Source organism: Carassius auratus, chromosome 42 (genome assembly GCF_003368295.1).
Source record: "Carassius auratus strain Wakin chromosome 42, ASM336829v1, whole genome shotgun sequence".
NCBI classification, from domain to species: Eukaryota; Metazoa; Chordata; class Actinopteri; order Cypriniformes; family Cyprinidae; genus Carassius; species Carassius auratus.
In genome coordinates, this window is record NC_039284.1 from 4,387,791 (window position 1) to 4,414,394 (window position 26,604).

Here is a 26,604-nt window from a genome sequence, read left to right on the forward strand (position 1 = left end):
GTACACTGGGTAGATGAGATTCATTGGTCCCACGGTTAGGTGAATTGGGGCCACATGTTTTAGTTGTAGGCCTGTGTGGGAATATGCATGGTAAGTGAGCACCGTAGTGTTGAGTTAGTGGCTAACTCTTGGTTTTCAGGTAGGATTTCTTGCCCATCTGAAGTTAGGGTAGTTATGGTTCTCTGAGAGGAGATGAAGGAGTGCTGACTTTTCATCTGTCTGCTAGTCAGACTGAATCTGTTTCTCTTTCTTTTCCCACTTCCAGTTCTCCTCCTTTTGTTGGAAGAACTCTTTCATCATTATCATCATCATCCTCATCAGTTCTTGTGAGTCAAAACATGGTGAAGTTCTTGCGTGGTTTCAGTTTGAGCTCGATCATTTTGGAATCTTTGTGAGTTTTTTTGACAATTCCTTGGGCTGGTTAGTCCAAGTAGTGTTTGTTATTTTACCTTGGAGTTTCTGTTGAATTCCCATGAGTTTTTTATTCTTGAGTTTCCAAATGAGCTTGGCTGGTTCTGCGATCTTTTACAGTGATTCTCATGAGGCCTTGATTACTCCCATGACTTCTCCCAGAGACGTCCAGGTGATTGTTTTCCTTCCCAGCGGTTGTTCCTTTGTTCAGATCTGGTACGGGTTTGGGAGTCCCGTTCTCTGTTTTACAAGGATGCATTCCACTCTTTGGGTGTTGGCTTGGCATGATCTTGATGTTGGGTGCCCTCTAGGGCCAGCCCCTGACTCTGAGTGTTGAAGTCACTGTCATGGTTTTGATGCTCTTTTCTGAAGCCATCTTCTGTTTGCAGTAGGCATTGTGCACCGTCTCACAGTTGTTGAGCACTCATTGTGCATGGACATGCAAGGACTAAGATGATGGCTTACCCCAGAGTGAAGATTCCTCAGGAATATAGTTTTAAAATTAACATATACATATCCCATATTCTGCTCATTTCTAGTCCTGCGTGTTTGAGTCAGCTGTAGACCAATTGAGAAAATACCTGATGACCTTGTTTCATCTCCAGGGCAGCCACTAGTCCTTGTTCCTTCTCAGGGTCAGAAAACTCTTTGATGAGAGCTTCTCTGATCAGGTGGTGATCAGTCTTTGTGTGGCCCAGCTGTCGGTCCAGGAAACTGTGAACCTCTGAGCTGGATGTTGCTTGGATCAAATAAAGGCTATCTTCTATCTTTATCTTGCAGATATCCTTTTATCTCCTGACTGCCTGGCACATTTAGGGTAAATTTTTTCCTGGTAAGCTTGTCGAGGTCCTTGAGGTCCAAGCCACGCGATGATCTGTGGCTTGCTGAAGCGGTGTCTTTTAGCTTCATTGTGACGTAAAGTTCTTCAGAAGGAACCAGTGTTTGTTTCAGCACTGCCCCTCCCCCTTTTGATCACGTGTCAGTCCAGGAACAGGGGACCCAGGCCTGCATGGCAGGGGTGAGATTAGTGCCTCACAGCTGTCTGACTCCTCTATGATGTAGTCCAGCTGTCGAGTTAAGTGGCTGATCTTGTTTCTTGACTCATCAGGGTGATTTTCAAGGGCTTTAATTCTGCCGTTCCTGTCTGGCTTTGCCTTTTCCAGGAGCTGTTCCACATACTGTATTTGTCTGCCTTGACTTGTTCCATTTCTTTTGTAGTACTCTACTAAGTGTCTCTTTTAGCCTGGTGATCTCCTCCTTGGTGCCTTGTTCCACTTCATCGGGTCATTCTCGTCATTGCTGATCCTACAGTTGTAGCTGCTCGACGTGTCATTGTGTGCGTGTTATCTCCTGCTGGAGTTGGACGGTGTGCCTGTCACTCAGCTTGAGGGTGACGATGAGTGTGTGGCTTAGGGAGCCCGTGATCTTGGCTAGTTCTTTGTGACTGTAGCTCTCACTTGGGTCTTGTCTCATGAGGCTTGTTATGTTGTCATCCAGCTGGTCCTGTGTCTGATGCTTCAGTGTTTCAGCACCCTTAGGTAGGAACCTGTATGAACCTATCTCAAGGTCCTCCCAGTAGCCAACAGGGTCTGTTGTGAGAGACATGTTTGGATGCGGTGAGGGAGATTATAGAACCTAGACTGACAAAGACCTTGACGAAGAGAAAACAAGTCAAGTCACCTTTATTTATATAGCACTTTAAAAAAAATAAAAAAGATTGAATAACATTAATTAGGACCACAGTGTGTCAATAATGCAAAATGAAAGTTAAAGGCAGTTTATCATAGAATTCAGTGATGTCATCATCTCAGTTGAGTTTAAATCTGTGCAATCATTTGCAATCAAGTCAACGATATTGCTGTAAATGAAGTGTCCCCAACTAAGCAAGCCAGATTCGACAGCAGCAAGGAACCACAACTCCATCGGTGACAGAATAGAGAAAAAACCTTGGGAGAAACCAGGCTCAGTTGGGGGGCCAGTTCTCCTCTGACCAAACCAAACCAGCAGTTCAATTCCAGGCTGCAGCAAAGTCAGATTGCCCAGAAGAATCATCTGTTCCCTGTGGTCTTGTCCCGGTGGTCGTCTGAGACAAGGTCTTTTCAGGGGATCTGTATCTGGGGCTCTAGTTGTCCTGATCTCCGCTGTCTTTCAGGGCTGTAGAGGTCCTTTCTAGGTGCTGATCCACCATCTGGTCTGGATACGTACTGGTCCCGAATGACTGCATTACCTTCTGATCTGGATACAGACTGTATCTGGTGGCTACGGTGACCATAGAAAAATAGAGATGCCATTCTTCGAACAATATAGCAAGTACATCGGGTGTTATTGGAAGTGTTCCCGGTTCTGGTTTACCTAATTAATGCAGCCTAAAATTCCTTTAACGGATTTGGATATTAGAAGCATATTATTGTTGTTATGTGTAAGCCAGGTTAAAGAGGCCAAAATAAAGAGGGCAAAACAGAGGTGTAAGTGTGCAATGTCAAGTGTGGGTTGATATTGAGTGTGTAATGGGCAGGTGAGTTTAGTTCTCAGCGACCGTGAATCTCTGTTAGGGATGCTTCTAATTTGAAGTCTCTGTTTGGAAAATGCTATGTGCTAACCGCTAGTCTTCAAGGCTACTAGCTTTGCATATGCTTCAATGCAAAAGTGCTAACTTCAGTTCGCTTAGCTCATGCTAGGCTATTTGTTCACAAATAGCTGAAATTATCCTTACGTACCCTGCAAGAGCTAGTATGTGAATTAAACACAGTTTACGAGCCTCACATGAAATGATTGCACATTTCACACCAAACAACCAAAAGCACTATTTAGATTTTTATCTTATAGTGCTGAACCATTTCAGCTTGTTAGAGTGAGGTAAATTAATCTACAGATTTACTGTAATTAATACGTTATTGAGATCTCAGCGGATCTCTTTATGTCAGTCTATTTACACAGATACAAACACACGTGGATTCATCTACTTGATCAAGATTTTACAATTCTCTCATAACATAACGTTCGGGCACTCTCTCTCTGAGCACCGTGTTCCAATGTTTACTAGTTTTAGAGAAATAAATGGCAAAAGAACATTAATTAGCTAAGTTAATGTCTCAAACTGGAGAGAGAGTATAGACAGATTTGGAAGTGGAACACGCACCAACAAATCAAACTATGAAAGCCTTTTTAACATAAAGGAAAATGAGGAACACACTTGCTTCTTTCTTGTGCGACTTATTTTGTCTCGGCGGACAATTAGATACTTAACTGCAGTTCAGCTTCAAACAACAACTTGAGTTTTGCTTCATTCATTCACACACTGGCATGCATAATAAAGTACCAGTAGCACAACAAACTGTTTCTCTGTCTTTGATCTATTCTTCCGCCCACATCCACCATTAATCTGTGGGGAATTTAGCTTTTTCTTTTAAAGAGGAATCAAATCTAAAGATTCAAATAGCTTTAATTAAAATGATTCCAAACATAATTAATTTATACTTCATCATCGGTTGTCTCGCAAATGTTAAAATCAGTAGATATTCACAATTCTGTTTATGGGAAAGCAATTGCAGCTCCGGACACACACGTATAACAGCAAATAATACTTCTGCACAATGTTTCTCTTTTTACAACAGAAATGTGAATTCTGCCAGTATTCAGACTGTCTCATGCATACAGATTCGGGCTAGAATCGCCTATGCAATTTTTTGCTGTTGACATTTCTAATCGTAAACACAGCCATGTTGAAGCCTGCAGTAAATGTTTTGCATTATGGCACTGTTTTTCGAGAATGTTGCACTCCTGTATGTCATTGTGCACGCAACTTCACGCCAATAAATTCTCAGAAATATTGGTCTTTACCAATATATTGACTCTTTACATTCGTCCTGCCTATATTTGGTGTTATTTGCTGTATAAAAGGCATCTAGACATGCAAAATCGATTTTACAATCGATTCAATGAACACTTGTCTCTCAAATAAAACAGGATTTTTTTTTTTTCACAAAAGTGACAAAAAAAGCAAAGTAAACGGTCTCTCATTTGTATGTTGCATTGACACCTAGCGGTGGATGCAAGTAAAACAGTACCTAATTTTTTTTTTCTTCTTACCTGAAATTCATGCAATAAACATGGTTTTGACAGATTTCAATTTGCTTGTGGTCTATATAGGCTGCATCAAAATGTGGTTTGCAATGATGTGCCTGAAGGCACGTGTTGAAGACCCAGTTAGTGACATCATGATATGCTAAGTTGTTTAAATTCATACCTACGTTATCACAATCACCACTTTTTTTTTTTCATTGGAACTTAAAAAATATATATATATAGACCTACCTACCGACCCTTTTTAAAAAACTTTTTACTGTTACTGCAAACCAAAATATTTTTAAGGATGGCCTAATAGTTGCTAAAAGGGGTTATAAAACATTGGTTAAAGTTCCACTGATTACACTGAACACATCAAGCATATATAATACATAAAACATATTATTTGTGAATACAGTTAACAAATGCTACATGTTTTCCTTGACTTCCCTTGTTATGCTATTCGTGATTATTACTATTATTATTAAAATAATAAGCTGTATTTTGAGTTTACTGTCGTTACCTTCCTGTAAAAACAAACTGACACAATGATGTGATATCTAAGGTGAAAGTGAACTGACGGGGGTTCGATGCCTTGCTCAAGGGTCCCACCTCAGTCGTGCTATTGAGGGTGGAAAAGAGCACTGGTTATTCACTCCACCCACTGACAATTCCTGCCCGACCTGAGACTCGAGCCTACAACCTTTGGGTTGCAAGTCTGACTCATAATGTAGCTGTCAAGAATCCCTGCTGTTTCATGTTTGTGAACTATTCATGAACAACTTCATTAAATACCACTAGTCCGTCAGTTCATTTTGGCTCTCTATTACAATTGATTGCCATTGGCTGGTAATTTAACCATGTAAATATAATTTTATTATTTGTACTATTTTTCAGTTTGAATATTTAGTCCAATATTGCTTCCAAGTAATGCAACTAATGAGGGAAGATTAACATTTATTCCAATGTCAAATTTCTGTTGAAGAAAAGCAAAGATATTTAATTTATTGCAGTTACTAAGCTGAACTATTGATAAACTATGGCAAAAAGACACTTGGCCTGGATGTGGCAACTAGATTTTAAGAGGGGTTTGAATCCAGAAATTGTAACTCTAGACTTCCCTAATAATGGGATTATATGCTGAGTATGAAAAGCATCTACACATGTAAACTGTAAACAAAAGATTGGTCTTGAATGTCATAGTCTTGAAATCTATTCAGATGTAATAAACATTTTAGTGCTTTTATGGATGTTTGCAGCCGTAGGATAAAAAGTCCTTTTAAATATGAAATATTCTAAATATTTACCTGCTTTTGAAAAGTATGCATAAATTTTAAATACAGATCACCTCTAGTGACTGTGGGACATAGTCTGCACCAGTGTTGGGTAATTTGATAGCTTTTCTAGTAACAGAGAAATTTTACAAGTTCTAATTTTCTAAATAGTAATTAAGAGTATAGTTACATGACGAGGTCTCTATACGCAACTGACATTTTACATTGCTGACATAATGCAGTGTTTTGTAATCTAGAGATTTTAAATGGGTGTAACACATGCACTGTCGAGTCAAGTGCCAGTGGATTTGAGACCTTCTTCCACAAGACTGTAAGATTGCGATGAACATCTTGTGATGACGTTTTGAACTGAGATGTCTTGTAGAGATTATAAATGCAGCGCTCTTAACTTGCATTCTGCCATGCCAAACCATGCACACAGAAGCTGCTTACTTAATTAAAAACAACAGTTTTCTATGAATGTTGATGCTTTAATAACAAATATTTATCAAGAGCTTGTCTGCTGGGATTTCATACATTTCATGGAGAAAAAAAGTAATGTAACTAGTAATGTAACTAATTAATTACTTATTTACTTTAGAAAAAAAGTAATCAGAACAGTAATGTGATTACGTTTAAAATGAGTAATCAGTAATTTTGTTATGTTTTCGGAGTAACTTGCCCAACACTGGTCTGCACATAAACAAGAAAGCATAAATATTTCTGTTTTCAGAATAAACAGTTACATATAAAATGTATGTGCTGTAAAGAGAGAAAAAAAAAGAGGTTAAGCCATGTTTGTGGTAAATAAATAAAATACTGTATACTATTGATTAATTAAATCAAAATAGCAAAAAATAATAATAATAATGATCAGCACATATAGTAAATTCTAAAATGTTCTGCAACACTAGCCAATGTCAATTTGATTATTTAGACTTCTATATTTACAGTTTAAACTCCATCACCAATGCAACCAAAATCAGGAACAATTAATTCAGTCTAAACTATTGCACATGCTTGTTAACCATGCCATTAACAAGCACAATTCATTATTAGTTATTTTTCCCCTTTACATTATCTTTATAAATGTTTCCAGAATATTCTTGTTCACCATTCCTGGCTGGTGGAATGATCTTCCCATCCCTATCCGGAATGTTGAATCCCTCGTTGTTGAATGTTGAAACTTTCAAGCGACAGCTAAAAACTAATCTCTTTCTAAAATACTTGGCTTCATCTTAAAAAAAAAAAAAAAACTTTTACTTATTTGAAAAATGTCTAAAAAAATTGGTATTACAAGAACTTCCTTTGTCTGTTTGCCTCTTTAAGAAGAATCGCTTTATGTATCCCCCAATTGTAAGTTGGTTTGGATAAAAGTGTCTGAAAAATGACTAAATGTAAATGTAAAGGATGAGTGAGGAATTTACAGGTACATACTGTTGGATCTCTTCTTGGGTTAACTTGTCACTCCTTTGCTCTCCAGTAACCAAAGCCAGCTCTTCCTTCAAAGATTGTATCTCCTTCTTCAGACGGACAATCAGCTGACAGACATACAACATACAAATTTTAGAAGCATAATATAGTGAGCATCTTACATGCAGAATATATTCTGCCTAGCAACACAATTATTATATATATATATATATATATATATATATATATATATATATATATATATATATATATATGCACCACATTTGTTCTGCAGATAATAAAAGTCTTGATTAAATTGACAAATACTAACAAAAGCTTAACTAATATTTATAATCAATTACTAAGTATAAATGTAGGCTTTATTTAAATGCTATTTGTGTCTGATTTTATGATGGAATCTGGAACACACCTCACGCTTAGAATATGGTAATTTCCATAAGATCTCTAATAAATTGTGTATTTATGCTAAACTGGAGACATCTGCAACATGTGACTCTTTTGAAATCAACTTCTAATCGAGTCTTCCATCTGCTTCGTAATGTGCAGGATTTGATTGGTATGCAGAGTTGCTGTCAATGTAGAGCCTTCAGAGGCACTTCAGGACTGTTTCAACACCCCAGACTGCTATATGTTTAAGCAGGTTGCCACATACAATAACACCACGGACCTTCAGAAGTACTCAGAGACTGTCACTGCCTACATCAAGTGCATTGATGATGCAACGGTCACCAAGACATTCACTGTCCAGGCCAATCAGAAGGGTCCTGATGGTGTGATATCATCCTCCTATATAGATCATTAATCACCAGATCAGGGGGTTCTTTTAGATACAATAATTCCAGGAGAAGATGCTGAGCTAAAAGCTCTCAAAACCATGCTAAGCTTGTGCCAGGCTTCGGCCTTGACTATTCATTCATCAAGATCCTCTGATTCGAACTGGTCTCATCTATTCACATCAGCAGAGACCAACTGGAGCTCCAAAGTGCATCAGGATCAAACTTAGTCTTATTAATTGATACACTAAGTATAATATGAACCTTTTACAAAGGTGTGTTTGAACTAAGAAACTGATGTTTCCTTCAGCTGTAGATCTGCTGAATATCAAATTGTACCATAGCTTCATGTCTTTATTTATTTTCTTTTTACTGCTTAAGCTATAACTGGTAACACTTTATAATAACGTTCTGTTATAAGTAATTTATAAATTATTGGTTAATGATGAACAAATCATTTACAAAACATGACTATATGTTTGTAACTGTTTAATGAGTGATATGCTGACGACTTACAAATGTGTTGTAAGTTATCTTAAAAAAAAAAAAAAGCTGAAATCATGAAATAAATCAAACTGATCATTAGTAGATGGTTTATAAGATATAAGTTGATACATTATTTATTACTTATAAATCTTTGAAGTATTTATGTCAAAATTGTTTTGTATAATTATCTCAAAAAATTTTTTTTAATCATGAACAAATGATGAACAAACCATTAGAAAATGATCAGTATATGATACTTTCACTCATCAGCACAGACTTGTGTTCTGTGTGGATTGTGTGGGATCTAGTGATGAAGTGAACCTCTCAACCGGTTTTACCTTCCACTGAAGCTCACATCAGGTTCACAGAGTTAAAGACTCCATGTGTGTCAGTGAAGACAGCTGTCTGTACCCTTAACAGTCAGTACTTAGTACACACTACAAAGTGTTCAACACCTGTTAAAGATGATGTGTAAACGCATGAATAAATCATTTACAAAGCTTTCTGCATCCCCTAATCTAAAGTGTAAACTATCACTTGTAAATGTGTTAGATATCATTTGTAGATCTTTCTTACCCGTTACAAATTATTTGTATATGTACACAAGTCATTTATAACACCTTCTGCATTTAATCTTAAACATAACCATTTTGACAATATACAAAGTGTAACAGGCAGATAAATGTACGTTAGTCACAATCATTTAAAACATTACAAAAAGCAGTATAAAGAACAGATAAAATGAAGCGTGGGCTACATTACCAGTGTTCTGACAGCAAAACAATTTTGTGTGAGTTACAGAATGAAATTAAAGTTCAATCACTGCAAAAATTCTCCTGATCTGCATTTCCATCCTTCAAAGCGTCGCACTGCATCTCGCTCAACACAATTTGGCATGTCGCAAACAATCTATGGTGGTCGCAAATCACAAGTGACAGCCAATAAGGAGCGAGGTTTGACGTCACTGCCGCAGGCCAGTGTTGTTGTGTTGTAGTGCTAATTTTGAAAGTTTTAACGGATGAGAAGGCAGCTATGTACTGTTATAAATGTATAATGATTATATTATGGAAAACAAATCTTTTTCTCACATGGTGGTATCGTACAACTTCTGAAGACTTGGAATAAAATGCACAAAATAATGAACTACGTTTATTGTGCGTTATTATGTTATGGTGAGAAGCTGTCCCATGGGAAACAAAATAGAAAAAATAAACAATTAAGTGCTGATTAAATGGTGGCAGTGCGCCAATTTATTTATAAAAAAAATAAAAATAAGTTCAAGCTTGGGTAAAGTGATGGAATGAAATGGATCATGTAACAGGAAGATCTGCAAATGATATGTAACACATTTACAAGTGATGGATAGTTTTCACATTAGATTAGGGGATGCAGAAAGGGTTATAAATGACTTGTGTACATATACGTACAAATAATTTGTAACAAGTTAGAAAGGCCTGCAAGTTATATGTAACACATTTACAAGTGATACACTTTAGATTAGGGGATGCAGAAGTTGTTATAAATGACTTGTGTACATAAACAAATAATTTGTACACACTACAAAGTGTTCAACACCTGTTATAGATGGTGTAAACACATCAATAAATAATTTACAAAGCTTTCTGCAATCCCCTTTCTGCTTCAGGTGTGTTTGATTAGGATTGGAGCATAACTTTGCAGGACAGTTTTTAAAAACATTGAATTATTTTTACAGTGAGGTAATTTCAAAATGTAGGATAGTCTTAAGCTACAGTCTACTCATCAAAAATTAAAAGAAGACCTTTACACAAAGGATCATATGCATGCTATTGTTATTAAATATTATATATATATATATATATATATATATATATATATATATATATATATATATATATATATATATATATATATATATATATATATATATATATATATATATATATATAGTACAGACCAATAGTTTGGACACACCTTCTCATTCAAAGAGTTTTCTTTATTTTCACTATGAAAATTGTAGATTCACACTGAAGGCATCAAAACTATGAATTAACATGTGTAATTATATATGGAATTATATACATAACAATAAAGTGTGAAACAACTGAAAATATGTCATATTCTAGGTTCTTCAAAGTAGCCACTTTTTGCTTTGATTACTGCTTTGCACACTCTTGGCATTCTCATCAAGAGAATGCCAAGAGTGTGCAAAGCAGTAATCAAAGCAAAAGAGAGAAGGAGAGTGATGGGGTGCTGCGCCAGGTGACCTGGCGCAGCACCCCATCACTCTCCTTCTTGGTCAAATAGCCCTTGATGCCTTCAGTGTGACTCTACAATTTTCATAGTCATGAAAATAAAGAAAACTCTTTGAATGAGAAGGTGTGTCCAAACTTTTGGTCTGTACTGTATATACACAGATTAAAAGCTAAATTCTTGGTAAAAAAAAAAAAAAAAATCTTCAGGTTCCATATGCAGAGCGAAATGAGAACGTTCTAGCATTTAGCAATAATTATTATTAACTCAGGTATTATTCTTGATTTTTCAAACTGCTAACACTTTGCATTTTTGAATTATGCCACATGTGTTACCAAAAATGTTGTATTTTCTGTTTCAGCTGTTTAATCGTGCTGGTGCCTTGATACCACATTAGAGAGAATAAAGGGTGGGTTGTCTCAGACAATTTGATTGATGAGGGTCATAAAAGCCATCTGTTCTGGACACCTGTTTGTACACCCCCTCCCCTCGCTGTACACCCCGGTGACCTAGATATGAACTTATGAACCTAAGATGAACTTACGAACCTAAGAAGGAATTTCGGTGAGGGAGGGTGAAAATGTGTTGGGATCTATGTGCTTTTTTGTTAAACTCTGAAAAGGGTGAAATCATGAAAATGGTATAAGGGGATTTTTTATTAAGGTTTTAAGTACACAGTGCATTTCATAAAAAAGCTTATAAACACATACGAGGTGGAAACGATGTAATGCTCGTTTTTCGTAGTTGGAAAAGTGTAAAACGTTGACAAATTTAAGAAAACTATTGGTTATTTATCTAAAACAACTAAACAAGTCAAAACTATCAGATGTGTTTTCGTTAAGCAACACGTGAAAAAGATGTGAGAACTTGTAAAAATTTAAAAAGGTGTTTTGTTACCAGCTAGAAAAGAAAGCATTTATCACTTATACCTTACCTCAAACTAAAAAAGAAACGAATGTAAAGTGACGATACAAACCAGAAAACTTGGCGTTTGTCATAATGTGAGAAAAAGTTAAAACAAAAGAAAAAAGATGGAAGGCATTACGCGATCTAAAATAAAATCCATCAGACAAGAAACTTGTCAAATCTATGTTGTACTTTACCACTAACCACCATTTTAAAAATCTAGACTGTTAGTGACAGAGAGTTAGACGAAAGAAAAAGATCTCACAGCAAAGTGTCAAGGCATCTCCGTTGAGCGATCCTGACAGCATCGCAGACACACTTAGAATGAGGCTCGGGGAATGCTCCGGAAAAAAAAAACCACGCCTCCAGCGCTAGAGACTGCCCCGCTGTAGACTGATACCAGCATCCAATAGATTTAAATGTTAAAATAATTAAACTAAGTAGTTTTTAATAAATAGACATCAGTCCTTAATTAGTGAAAACTTTAAATCCGTTTAAACATAAGATCAATTTGTACTTTTTAAATGATGTAGCTTTATGCAATTTTTATTTACTTTTAGTCTTAAAAAATACAAAATAATATGTATTAAGTTAATTACTCTAATCTACGACTAGTCTAAATTTAGACTATTGCCGTCGATAGATCTTTTATTTTTGTCAAGCTTAATTTCTCAAGCTATGACAATTAACACACACACACACACACACACACACACACAAACACACACACACACACACATACTTTCCTTCTGCCGCGCTTGTGTTGTGTTATCTAGTTAATAAACCAGACACATGTAGTTAAAAGTATCCCCATTTAACAATATAGCATGGAAGAAATATTTCGTCTCAGATCGTGCATCGAAACGTGACCGTGCCGGGCATCTGGTGTCTGTGTGATTACTGGTACCTGCATATTAGTAAGACATCGAACGCCTGTAAAAACATCGTTTTTGGGGTTGCAACTCAACTGTAATCTAATTAGTTTTCCGGGGTTCTGGTGTTGTAGTCTGCTGCAGGTCAGCTAAAGTAAAAAAAAAAAAAATGTGTGTATTCACTATTCACTGATCAAAGGGGTACAATTTAAACTTTATGGTTTAGGCCTGTGATCGTGAGGTTAGCTAAAGGTTCATTTACTGGTCAAAAGGACGTGAAATCTTTTAACAAGTCAGAACATATAGGAATATGTAGTTTAATTCGAGTTAATTTAGTTTATTTTAGTTACATTTATAATTTTTATTAACCCCTAGATCTTTCAACCTCAACATAAATGTACCGAGAATGCAAACAAGTACACAAACCTCAACCATACAATCATAAAGACACACACACACACACACACACACTTTCCTTCTGCCGAGTTTGTGTCGTGTTATCTAGTAATTAAACCATACATATGTAGTTAAAAGTATCACCCATTTAACAATATGACAGGTAAGAAATATCTCGTCTCAGATTGAAACGTGACAAACTTAGTAGTGATTCTTTAAATCCTGTTTATCAACTCTTTGAGATACTTAATCATTGAAACATTTCTATAGTCACATCTTTATTTAACATTTTCTAAAATGAGATCTGGTTTATTTCTATATTAAGTGTAAGTAAGTTGTATTTTTTCGTTGTCATATCTTTTACATTTTATTAAAATAGGTTCAACTGATTCAGGAAGATCACATTTAACACAAAGTCCAGACACATGTTTTTCCTCTTATAAATAATGACTGATTAAGTGCAATGTGTCCAATTCTATGGCGAGAGCTTCCTTTCTATCCCCAAAATTCTCCTTTCATTAAATTTGATGTCTGACATTTTAATGTTTTTATCTGATCCACTACCTTCTATTCCTATATGTGCAGGTATCTATACAAAATAAATATTTGTTTTTGGTTGTATTCTGAACAAACTCTGTAAAATGAATGACAAATTGTCTTGTTGAAGATTCGCCACACTTTAAACTTGGTAGTACTGCAAATGAGTCTAAACATATGACTACTTTAGGTATATTAATGTGTTCAACCCACTGAAGAGCCAAAAATATGACAATCATTTCTGTAGTATAAACAGACGGATGATTAGATGTTCTTTCAGGTATTCTATATCTACCCACTTGGAACATGTGTGTCCTGTTTCAGGATCTTTAGATACATCTATGTATATGAGTTACTTTAAAACTATATGCTCTTTATTTTTCATCTAAACAAAAGTCCTTGATGTTTTATTTTATTTTAATAAGCCACTCACACTTACTTTAGTAGCCTAAATCATTGAATATGTCTTTTATTTTGTCAATATTAACTTCTGGCACGAAATTCTACATTCATAAATGTATGTTTTTCAAAATCCTCACGTTTAGTGGCATTTAAAGAGGAATTTGTGATGTATTTGGAGACGTTAAAAGAAATGAAAAGTCTCAAAGCAAGATTTTTGTATTCTTCATTAAAGGACTTTGGTTTTTCTTAATGTGAAAATCTGTTACTCCCCTACTTTTTCATTCTTTATCTTTTTCTTCAGTGTTGTTTTATTTATTTTACATTTTATTTTGTTTTATAATGTACAGAGTGTGAACGAAAATTGAGTGTAATCTCAGACCGTATTTGTAAATCTACCAGTAATGTACGCCTTTATGTTTTTAATGTTTAAAGCATCGAATAAAAAAGAAAAAACACCCACTAACACATCCCCCTAACACCTCCCTAATAACGTTGGTCACAAAGGTTTAAATGTATGTTAAAAGAGTTAAACAAAGTAACGTTTTTAATAAAAACACATCAGTTCTTATTTGATGAAAACATTCTACCTGGTTTTAATATTAGACCGATGTTTTTACTTTAAAATTAGGTTAACCTATACCATTTTATTTTCATCTCAACAAAAATTCCTTGTTGGAATTTTTTTTTATTTTTTTTTATTTCATTTTAATAAGTCACTCACACATACTTTAGTAGTCTAAATCCTTGAATACGTCTTTTATTTTGTCAGTATTAACTTCTATCATTGCTATACCGTTGCTATATCAATTAAAACATGCGTTTAGGCATACACAAATCTAACTGGAATGAAATGTTTTGGAATGTCTTTGATTTTCTTGCCAAAGAAACTTTAACAACATTACAGGAGAGGCTAAATATTTCATCTCAAGTAGTGCGTAGAAACGCGTCTGGTGTCTGGAATCTGATGTCTTTGTGTTTACTGTTACGACCATGTCAGCGAAGATTGTAAAACATCTAAAGGTTTTTGGGGTTTCCAACTCAACTGTTATCTAATTAGTTTTCCGGGGGTTCTGGTGTTGTAAATGGTCTGCTGCAGGTCAGCTAAAGTTTAAAAATTGTATGTATTCACTTATCAAAGGGGTACAATTTAAACTTTATGGTTTAGGCCTGTGATCGTGAGGTTAGCTAAAAGTTCATTTACTGGTCAAATGGACGTGAAATCTTTTAACAAGTCAGAACATATAGGAATATGTAGTTTAATTCGAGTTAATTTAGTTTATTTTAGTTACATTTATAATTTTTATTAACCCCTAGATCTTTCAACCTCAACATAAATGTACCGAGAATGCAAACAAGTACACAAACACAACCATACAATCATAAACACACACACACACACAAATGTAAACATTACAGAAAACATGAACATGAAAACTAAATAAATACTAATATACACTCAAACAAGTACAAAAATACACAAACAAACAAAATAGGTCACAAACACGAACATATCTATATAAGATTGAAAATGAGTTGTCCTAAGTTTACTTTGAAAGCAAAAGTGTTTGTTGGTACAAATGTCTGACAGAAATGTATACAATAGATTAGACGTCCTTTCTCACTTTCCAAATGGTGTTGTTAACCATGATGTTTAAAATAGTTTTAAAAAAGTATTATTTTTTAGCTTTCATGCAGGATTCATGTCAGCACTCAAGTGTTTTAACAAGAGTCCAGAGACAGATGAAAATAGATGTGCGAAGAAAAAAAAAAATGTAAGAGGTTTTTAAGGATAGACTAAATGGTTTAGATTAGATTAGAGTTTACGCATTTCTCTTGAATGTGTGTACGGTAACCGTTGCATACATGAAGCAGAACAAATACATAACTCATAAACACATTGTGGTTAATAAAAAATACTTATTTATCTAGCATAACTTACTTTCTTTTCATAACAATAAACATTCTTACGACTTAAACAACTGCAAACAAACGGTTTGGTTGGAAAATAAAAAAATAAATAAAAACATATTGTGTTTTCTTAGTTAGAATGCTTATAGTTTGTAGTAAAATCACATATATAAGCTAAAAAAAATTCTTCCAAACCATGCTGCTTTCACACACACACACTCACACACACACACACACACACACACACACACACACACACACACACACACCTCAAAAAACTGTCAACAAGGACCTTAAGTTTTTGTTATGACGTTTAGCTGTAGCTGAGACCTTGTAGCTGAGACAGTTTTGGGGAGGTTACTATGAACGTTGTAATAGGTTATAGATCACAAATTAACCCATTTAAAATCTAAAAGTTTAAAAAGTAATGTAACTGATAACATTTGATTACATGTTTTAAGACTTGTAATGTTTTCAACCGTTAATCTTTTGAAACGTGTAAACAGGACAGGGGTTAACATTAGAGTACTCAACAACTAATGACCGTCAGACTTTTCAAATCCTTCATCACTTAAATTAGGATTGTGATCATTTCATTTTAAAGCACAACCACCACGAAATCAGATTTGCTTGGAGATTAAATACATATTTAAAAACACAACAAGAAAGTTTAACAGCTATGATACTGTTTTTAAATCAGGTTTTTGCACACCTATGAAGGGGAATGCCATGGCATCTAACAACGGTTGGTAAATCGGTTCAATTTAACAAATAAATATACATCGGCCAAATAGGAAATAAGCATACGTCTTTAACCCATGAAACATCTGACTCATATTTTAGAGTATTTAAGGTGGTTTATGAAATATATCAATGAAATCTGTAATCTGTAAAAATATTCAGATGTAACATTTTCATAATTAACCGCAATTTAATTATTTTTCTCACTGACTGTAACTGATTACATTTATTTTTAATCAAATTATATAATTTAGCTATATGTAACTAGTTGACCCCCTAACACTGATTATGCGTTCTAACAAGAATAGTTGGTGAAAGAGTTCATTACCCTCTTTAACTTAAAAAATGCGTACAATGTCCACAAACAAGGGTTTGCTCTTAAAACAAGCCCCAGACACCGACTTGGAAGCACCGTAACAAGTATAGCCATTGCAGAAATTTGTTATAGAGATTCAGTAAGTTAAACTCTGGATGCACGATTGACCGACTTACGTTTGCCATATTATTACTTTTTCTAAAGATAAAGACAATTATTTGGTTTCAGGACACACGAATCCTAACGCCCAATGGTTCACAAGATAACATGACAACGGTTGCTCCATTACAGCATAGTCAACCCATTTTAGCCTGTTTTAGCACATGTATATCGTATTATTGTTGAATATAGTCGTTTGGTCTAAATATGTGTTAACAGTTATTTTATTGTTGTTATATGTATTATATGTTCTTGTTTTACAAATGTAATATGTTTACCTAATACCTCATTCAAGCTATGTAGATCTTCAGGTCAGGGAACTACAATACCCATCACACACCTCAGGCTTCAAACATGCCCGTCGTGAATACATACTCATATTGTATGTGGCAACGCTCTAAATCATTGGACATCTGATTAAACGCATACGCAGATAACCTAAATAAAAAGACTCATATTCTTTTCTGTGATCTGTTTTAGTGATGCAAAGTTCGATTCACTTCTGAAAAATTATTTATTTGGACAGTTTGGTTCAATGAACCGATTCATAGGGTCCTTAAGTCATTTTCGCAGTTACGTAGTACACTTTTTTTTTCTTCTAACAACTGAAGAGTCATTTTTATTTCTGTGAATCATCTAAATAAATGTAATTGTGTGAACACATATTGTTGGTTATTATCTTTTGTTCATTTAAGTTAATTCTGAATCATCTAAATAAAGTTAACTGTGTGAACACACATTAGCGGCTATTGTCTTTTGTTCATTTAAGTTAATTCTGAATCATCTAAAAAAAAAAAAAAAAAAAAAGTTAATTGTGTGAACACATTTTGGTGCTTATTATCTTTTGTTAATTTAAGTTAGTGATGTTTGTGTTTGCAGTTTTATGCACAGTGTCTCTGTCGTTGTTTAGCTTAAACATCAGTTTTTAGTCAGTTACAAAAGTGTCAGGCATTAAGTTTTTGTATTTTTAATTCACCTAATTATGACAGAGTTACAGGTTTCGGGTGTTTTTGAAAGTGTAAGCGGTGAAAACTTAAATGTGACCGTCGAGTAACGTTAGCTACTCAAACGAAGACAAATTGTGTAAGTGTTCATTAAGATGCAGAAATGAAAATAAGCGTACAAATATTCATAATGACAAGTACAATATAACCTAAAAACACTATAGCCCCCTGCTAAGTATACCTAAAATTTTCTAGAGCGGTGAGATATTTACATTTACTGTACATTTATTCATTTAGCAGACGCTTTTATCCAAAGTGACTTACAGATGAGGACGGTGGAAGCAATCAAAAAACAACAAAAAGAGCAATGATATATAAATGTTTTAACAAGTCTCAGTTAGGTTAACACAGTACACGTACCATGGGATTTTAAATAATATCATAAATAAAAAGAAAACCGATTGAATAAAAAAAGAATAGAGCAAGCTAGTGTTAGAGGTCTTTACACACACACACACACACGCACACACACACACACGCATAAATAGATATAAACCGCAATGTTTTTCATAGCGTTACACTTTGAACGATATGTTTCCATGACATTGTTAGCTCTTTCTGTTTGAATCTATTTACAGCAGTTTTCACCATCCTAATTGTAATGGTTTGGCCTTATGCTTAGGGCCTTATACGCTGTATTTTCTAGTTTTCGCTCTCGTGTTAGTGGGTCTCTTTGTTCATACACTGAACAAAGCGTTTTGTTCAGTGGGGCGGAAAATAGTTGGGCATTTTAAACATTCCGCCTTAGCCTACTCCCGCCTCGAGGACATTCAGGGACAGCTCAACCAGCCAATAAAGAGACTGCAGCAGGACGTACAGACACGCTGGAACAGCACGTATTACATGCTCCAGTCCCTCATTGAGCAAAAGCGAGTGCTGGGGGTGTATGTGTCCGAGCATGAACTCCCTGGCTATCTCACCGCTCACCAATGGGCTCTTATGGAGAAGACTGTTGCCATCCTCGCCCCCTTTGAGGAACTAACTAAAAAAGTGAGCAGCTACAACGCACTAGCCTCTGATGTCATCCCAGCTGTGACTGTGCTAGTGAGACTTCTAAACAGAGAAACAGACGAGGACCACGGCGTCAAGACAATGAAAGCAACCTTGCTGGAAGCTGTCAAGAAGTGCTTGTCACGCTGTCAGTCTCTGTTTTCCTGGGTGTCCCCTAGTGAGCTCACTTCTCCTTAGGCACTTCACCATAGGCACTTTAATTCCGCTAGTCTGGTCATGTCTTCACAGTAATTGCACTCCAATTAAATCGCACAGGTGCTGACAATCCTTTGTCATTAGTCTCCCTATATAGAGCTGTCTTTCTCTATTGTCTGTATGGAGTCCTTTCCCTATCTGTCTATGCTCTCGTCTCCCGAGACCTTTCCTACCTTCTCGTTTCATCCTAGTTCCCTTTTTCATCCGGTTCCCTTTTTGGTTTTGGTTTGTCTCTCAAGACTGTTTATTTTGTATTTTACCCTTCAGTTAATAAAACCCATACTTGCAATTGGATCCTACCCTCTCCTTGTGTTTCTTCCTAAACCCAACCGTCACAGCGCTTCAGTGACGTCGAGACCAATCCACTGTACTTCATCTCCACCATACTTGACCCAAGGTAAAGTCTGTGTGCTATTATGATAAACTACAGTACTAAATGTAAGATTAATTTCCATCTGAAATATTATATTATATTTTTGAACTAAATACACAATAAAAAAAATACAACTAAAATACACAAATACAAATGTATGCTATATATATATATATATATATATATATATATATATATATATATATATATATATATATATATATATATATATATATATATAATATGAAATTTATTTCCCTTATTACTACCAGAAAGTCAAATGGCTGGCATTTATGACAGTGGTTTAGGGGAAACTAAAATCTGTCCTATTTTTCCACATATTAATACATTCATGAATTTTGTTCAGGTATAAAGATCGCTTCTTCTCCAACAACACTGCTCCAGAGGCCAAGCTGCACCTGAAGCAGGAGCTGCAGATGATGTCCAGAGCTGAGGCAGAGGAGAGTCGGGCAGAAGCTGCAGAACCTCCTGCTAAACTGTTCCTCAAGGCCCAGGCCAGCACTAGCAGCAGTCTGGACACTGTATTTGAAGAAATCGCTAAGGAGCAGCCCCAGGCAGCACAGCCGCTGGCAGCAGGTGCTGCCATTGAGCTCGACACATACCTCGGAGAGGCCCCAAGCCCTCGTGAAGACAGTCCTCTGAAGTACTGGGGTGTCAACAAAATTAGGTTCCCCACTTTGGCTAAAATGGCCCAGAAATACCTCTCAGCCCCATGTAGCAGTGTGGAAAGTGAAAGGCTTTTTAGCTCAGTGTCACACATTATAGATGAAAACTGAAACGGGCTGACTGCTGATAATGCAGAAAAGCTACTTTTCTTTAAAAAAAACCTGCCACTCACTTTTTCTAAATAGGCTTCATTAAGTGAGTCGTCTTAGACTTGATGTTAATACCTACCTCAGTTGCACTATCTGCCGCAGTTCTATGTTTGGTGGATGTTGTTAGTTTATTCAAATATTGTGCACTAAATAGCAAAGATGTTTATTAATGCCCCTTGTGTTGTCCAAAGCGGGAGAGTTTACAACAAACTGAAAAAAATACTTGAGTTGCACTGTCACTGTTTAAATTTTTTTTTATAATTATTTATTCTGTAATATTTTGCATACAACATGCTTTTCATTTTAAATAATGTTCTTAATTCCAAACTAGTCCCTTTTTTTTTTGTTAAATTTATATGACTAAAGCTGTTACCTGTAAATTGAAATCATGTTTTTTTTTATTAAGTACTCGGTATCGGTATCGGCGAGTACTGAAATGCAATTACTCGTACTCCAAAAAAGTGGTATCGGTGCATCCCTACATGTTCATAAATTGCACCAGGCCTTGCTCCTTAGTAGTTGTGTGTGTGTGGGATGTGAAATGCTGAAAACTGTGAAAATGAAGTCTCAAAATCCAAATGAACCGAACAAGATCGACTCGAACTAGATGTCAATTGATGCAAGCGTGTCACTCGATCCACATATGCATGGATTCCTTTTTGCATGAACAATTTATGATATATTAAATACAGAACAGAACATTTTTATTTGCCAAAAAAATTTGTTATTCGTCTGTATATGTACAAATCGCTGCACAATCATTTAATCCCGAATCAAATTGAAAGGCATTTGTTTGTGGTTCGTAAAATACATGTATAAAATTGATGCAGTACATTGATGTTTTTGCGTGCATCTATTAATCATTTTGAGTCTATTTTCATCCCATACACGTCTCTGTGTCAGACGCGCGGGGAGGGTTGAGCCCTGAGTGGAGCACTGGTGGACGTTAAATAGAAAATCTATTTTCCTTCAAACAAACCGATGTCAATTACACATTTTAGTTAATCGATACAATCGATTTATCTCCCAGCCCTACTTGCTTTCACATAATTTAATATAAAAAAAAAATTCCAGCTGTATTTAAATTCAGGGGTGTCAAATGTGTGCAAAGTTTGCTCTGCGATTGTGATGCTGGACATTTATTCTTAATTGTTTTATCTTCATTCAAAATCTTGTTTGGTTTTATTTTGGATAATTGCATGTAAAAAGTAGTTTATGTTGTAATACGTATGCAAAATGTGAATTAATATTCATATTCAAGTGTTTGTGCAAAAAATATTAATGCGCATTAATGACAGAGAGGCGCTGTCTCGATCACTTTAAGCTTTTCCTGATAATGCAGTTATATGCAGTTATTTTAGACCTCAATGAGTGCTAAACCTGCTCAGCAAGTTTGAAACCCTCATAAGACACTGTCCATATGAAAGAGCAAGATATTCACACCTTTATCTCGACCCCCACAAGCCATACATAACTACACCCCAAAACCCAACCCTCTCCAGCTGAACTGAACTCGGTCTGTATTTTTTGGCTTAAGGAACGATGTGTTACTATGTTACTTGAGTTGTTACTATGTTACTATGAGTTGAAACATGCCTGCACTCACAGCAGCCTTACTCTTTTTATTCATTAGTTTCTCGCAGCCCATATTATTATTTTCACAAGACCATAATGATAGTAACAAATTATCAATTGATAATTAATCATTATTTTATGAAATGCATTGTTATTTGTGATCATAGATGTTTGCGGAAGGGTTTAAGACAAAGCAGAATCCTCTGGACCTGCTCCCGCCTCCCAGCGTGCGGGACTCCACTCACTGACGCAGCTTCACCGTCTGCGGTTTGACTTTACTAAGTCAGACTGAGGCAAATACAACTTATTGATCACAAGACCAACATTTATCAAGGCAGGAAATCATTCAGTCTGCCTGAAGAAAGAGTATTTCATTGAGCTAATGCTGTTAAATAGTGAGTTAAATAGAGAGAGAGAGAGAGAGAGAGAGAGAACCTAGTCTAGGGCTATTCTCACTTGGAGCTCATTAGTACAAATCCAAACGCCAGAAACATTTTGCATTTATGAATCATGAAAATTTATGAAAAGTATGAATTTTATTTATTCACAGGCTATGGTTGAAATAACATTTTAGTTCACAACTTTAAGTACCATTGTTTTAAAAAAAATGCTTTATTGGCTAACGTTTCATAGACCTTCAGTTGTTATGTTCTAAAATCCTTGCCATTTGTAATTTCACAGTATTTTCACCTACTAAATCACTAACCTTCAAAGTCACAATTCTCTAATGATCAAATTTACTATTTTTTAATGACATTATTTTATTTTTATTATTATTTATTTATTTTTATTTTATTTTATTTTTTTGAATAATTGTAGCCTAAATAAACAGGTGAAGCAAAAGTATTTGGATTGTCCCTTATTTTTTCCCTTATTTTCTTAAACAATAAACATGATAACATATTATTAATTGATAGAAATAATTTAAGCAATTAAAACCTTTTTTTTTTTTACTTGAATTGAAATACTATTAAACTACCTTTAAAATCTCAAGAGGTTTATAAGGTAAAAAGGGTAAAATGTCACAGTGCATGTCCTAAATTAACTTGTGTTAACAATATAATTAGAACTAACAATATATATATATTTTAAATCAACAATTCCCGTATAAAATGGGGCAGCAACCTTTATATCAAACATTGTTAAATTGTCCACAGCTGAGCAATGCGGGAGGCGGATCTCCGCCAGAGAGCACGTGAAGTGAATGTGAACTAATTTTCAGATGCAATGAAAAAAAAATAATAATAATAATAACCTGGATAACCTAGATTAGGCCCATGCTCTGTTCCTAAGTATATAATAATTATAATTAATGTTAACCCAAATTTAAATGTATTAATCACCTATTTCCATTTGCTGCATGTTTTTTTTTTAAACGGTAAAAAATTAATTCAGTTTGTGAGAGGAAAAAATATATGTCATGTATATAAGTTGCATTTTAACTAATTAATCACCTATTTTCGTTTGCTGCATGTTTTTTTAAACACTCTAAAAAATTAAGTTTGTGAAAGGAAAGAAAGTAATTTATAAGTTGCATTTTATTACATTTAGAAATAACAACGGCAGGCCTAATGTTAAAATATACCAACAGGATATTTTTAGTTCCCTTAACTTTACAAAAAATCTTTTAACTTTAACAAATTAATCAGAACAAAACAATAATTAAAAATATATAATTTTAATGGATAAATATAACTGCAGTATATAATAATATAGGATTAGTTATAAACAAATAACAATAACCACAAACAATCAAGAATGCATGATTATATGTTGTCATGGCTTCGCAATCAAAAAATGTCGTTATAATGGAAGTCAATGGGGCAAAAACAGCCACCTACATCAAATGAGGGAGAAAAAAATAAAATCTAATGCTGCACAAAAACATACAATGCATCAAAGCCAATCTTGTTACTAATCTTTGACATGCCCAAGACTGTGATAAAAGGTAAAAAAAAATCCAGTCCACAATCACTTTTTAAATTGAAATTATGTAATTTTGTGTGTTTTTTTCCCCCAAATCAGTGACATAAATTATGAACTTGGCAATTAAAGAGTTAAAATCTTGGATTTTTTTAAAAACATTTGGTAGTTTTGATCAGGACTGAGGTTGATTAATAGATTTATGCAAAAGAAATTGAAAAAAATATTTATCTGATACATTTTTACAGCAGTTTAACTTAGTTGTGGCCAAAATAAGACTCAACTTTACCCCCTAGTGGACGAAAACGTCCCCAACAACACATAAGGGTTATCTGACAATTCTGTGAAGAAATGAAAAGCCTGAATATGGAGTACCATGAATTTACAGTGAAACATAATAGCACTAGCTACCATGTGCAAAATCTTGTGAAGATCTGGTGAGCCTAAGAGTACTTCGAAAAAAGTAGGTTTCTTAGTCAATTCTAAATAACTGAAAAATATTAAAAATGAACATGAAGATATGCATTCTGTAGGGCTTAACTTAAGGATTCAGGGAAAAAAAATATCTAGCCCTTAGGGTTCCAGAGTTATGAGCCAAAAGCTAAATTGCCTTATTATAGTGCTACTTAGTGTTGGATGTGTTTCTGTGTGCCTGAGCATCCTGCCAAGTTTGGGGTGTCTATGATTTTCGATCTCTAAAGGTGTAGTCACAGACAAAAATGGTCCTTTGCATACTGTCGATAGTACATTAATGAATGAAGTCACAAAGAAGTCACTGTCTGTTTGAATTTCGTGAGGAAATTTTTTAGCATATATGGAAAATTCCAGATTGAGCTGAACCATCGGGGGTGGGGGGGGGTTCCCTTTTTTATTTTTATTTTTTTATAAATTGAACAGGATATTTTTTAAAGAAATAAAGTCAGATGACAATGTCAGACTTACCAGAGCAGGATCCAGTTCTTCATTGAGCAAAGCATCATTCTTAATCAAAGCCACTCTCTGAGCAAAACGACAGGTGGATATAGACTCCTGAAAATAGAGAGAAGAGAGTGATATCCAAGAGTGATGTGAAGATTTCAAACAAATGCATTGTCTTTTGTGCACTTTTGTTTTTTATTTTATGTAAAAAATAATAATAATTTGAGGTTAAGAGATGTACACCAGTGTTCCTCTTCTCCACAGACACAGCAGCAATCATGGTGGTCATACAGTTACCACCCAAACTGTCTCTAAGCACAGAGGTCATCATGGAATTGCGGTAAGGGATGTGGGATCTATTCTTCTCCGACAGGGCTATGATGACCTAAACCAGACAGCAAATAAAGCCCACCAAATTGTGGCTTCAGTAATATGATTCAAATACAGAAGGGTAATATCAATATAAACAAAGGTTTATACAAAATTATTTAAATTAAAATTATTTGTTCAATATATTTCAAATAATATTTTTTTAGTGCACTATGGAGATTTTGGTGAAAATGAACAAAATTTTATTACTGAGCAAGTACATAATAAAAAACTGTTCAAAATGGCATTCTCGCGTTACCCCAATTCTCTATAAGCTTAAAATAATTATTATATTTTATTTTAACAGCTAGATCAGACTTGGCAGGAAATTTAATGTTTGCACTGTTTGTCCTTGAGTGTTTATACGTACAATATATTTGACAACAGAAAAGGTCTGGCTACTATGGTGGCATATATAGTACACCTATCTGTATATCGTGCTTATAGTATTTAATATCTGTAAATTATGTCCATAATACTTACCTGTATAGTTATTGTACATATTATAGACCTTTATTCTGTACTTACTGCTTATTGCACTTCTGGTTAGATGCTAACTGCATTTCGTTGCCTTGTACCTACATGTGCAGTGACAATAAAGTTGAATCTAATCTAATCTAATCTAATATATGGTACTTGCTCAGAGTCAGATTACATTTGTCATATATGTGATGATCTGTACTGATATGATAATCAAAAGCAACTATGGGTAAACATAAAACATTTTTGAAAGTAACTTGGAATTCCATGTTTCAACCACATGGTTAGAGAGGGCAAAATTCCATAGTGCACATTTTAAAAAAAAATAAATAAAAAAAATACAACAAAACCCTCTGTAACAAAGAAAGTTCAATAAAACCCTCTGTAACAAAGAAAGTACTCTGACCTGCTCCAAGTAGTGCAGGGAGAGGTTAATATATTTTGCTTCTGTTAGGATCTGACCACCCACACCTGTCTTTCCCACTCTTTCAGACCCAGCCAGATCCACCAGGTGCAACTTGGAGCACCGTACCATGGCTGAACCCAGCTCTTTGCTGCACAGGTGAATGGTAAAGATGCAGTGAGACCGTGTTGAAGCCTGGTTCATGGGAGTCTACATAAAAATGGAAACATAGAAAAGAGATGACTTATGAGTCAAATGAACTGCCATTACTGAAAATAACAATAACATGGTCTATTAAAACTGAACACATACTCTACGTCTTCAGTAAGTCAAACAATTTGTACTATTCATCCCAATTCTCATATGTTAATAACAGGTATAATCTCAATTGAGGAAACTCAATATGATAAACAGCAACCAATAAAAAAAATAAAAAAATAAAAAAAAATAAGTTAAGGAAAAAAAGATCTGTACCTGACTCTATCAACATTTTCTGCCTAACCTATTATCTGCGTCAAAGCCAAACATGTTTGATTAGTGTCTCATAAACATGGTGACTTTCGAGTGGTTAATTTTTCGAAGCTAGTAATATACTGTGATGGACA

The 26,604-nt window shown here is 34.9% G+C and overlaps 1 protein-coding gene and 1 long non-coding RNA gene across 3 annotated transcripts in view; one reads left to right on the top strand and one right to left on the bottom strand.

Annotated features, from left to right (window-relative positions):
- The window catches only part of LOC113060448 (uncharacterized), a 39,203-nt gene extending 13,032 nt beyond the window's left edge, over positions 1–26,171 (top strand). Inside the window, exons 2-3 of the long non-coding RNA XR_003278253.1 lie at positions 25,012–25,087; positions 26,089–26,171. This is a non-coding gene — a long non-coding RNA (uncharacterized LOC113060448). The remainder of the gene's footprint in view (positions 1–25,011; positions 25,088–26,088) is intronic.
- Positions 1–26,604, bottom strand: part of kif6 (kinesin family member 6) — a 304,965-nt gene that overhangs the window by 222,325 nt on the left and 56,036 nt on the right. For both annotated transcript variants that reach the window (XM_026229369.1, XM_026229368.1), the window contains exons 7-10: positions 26,003–26,209; positions 24,989–25,132; positions 24,772–24,858; positions 7,188–7,291 (exon numbers count right to left, since the gene is read on the bottom strand). In XM_026229369.1, the coding sequence (XP_026085154.1) occupies positions 7,188–7,291; positions 24,772–24,858; positions 24,989–25,132; positions 26,003–26,209 (542 nt within the window). The remainder of the gene's footprint in view (positions 1–7,187; positions 7,292–24,771; positions 24,859–24,988; positions 25,133–26,002; positions 26,210–26,604) is intronic.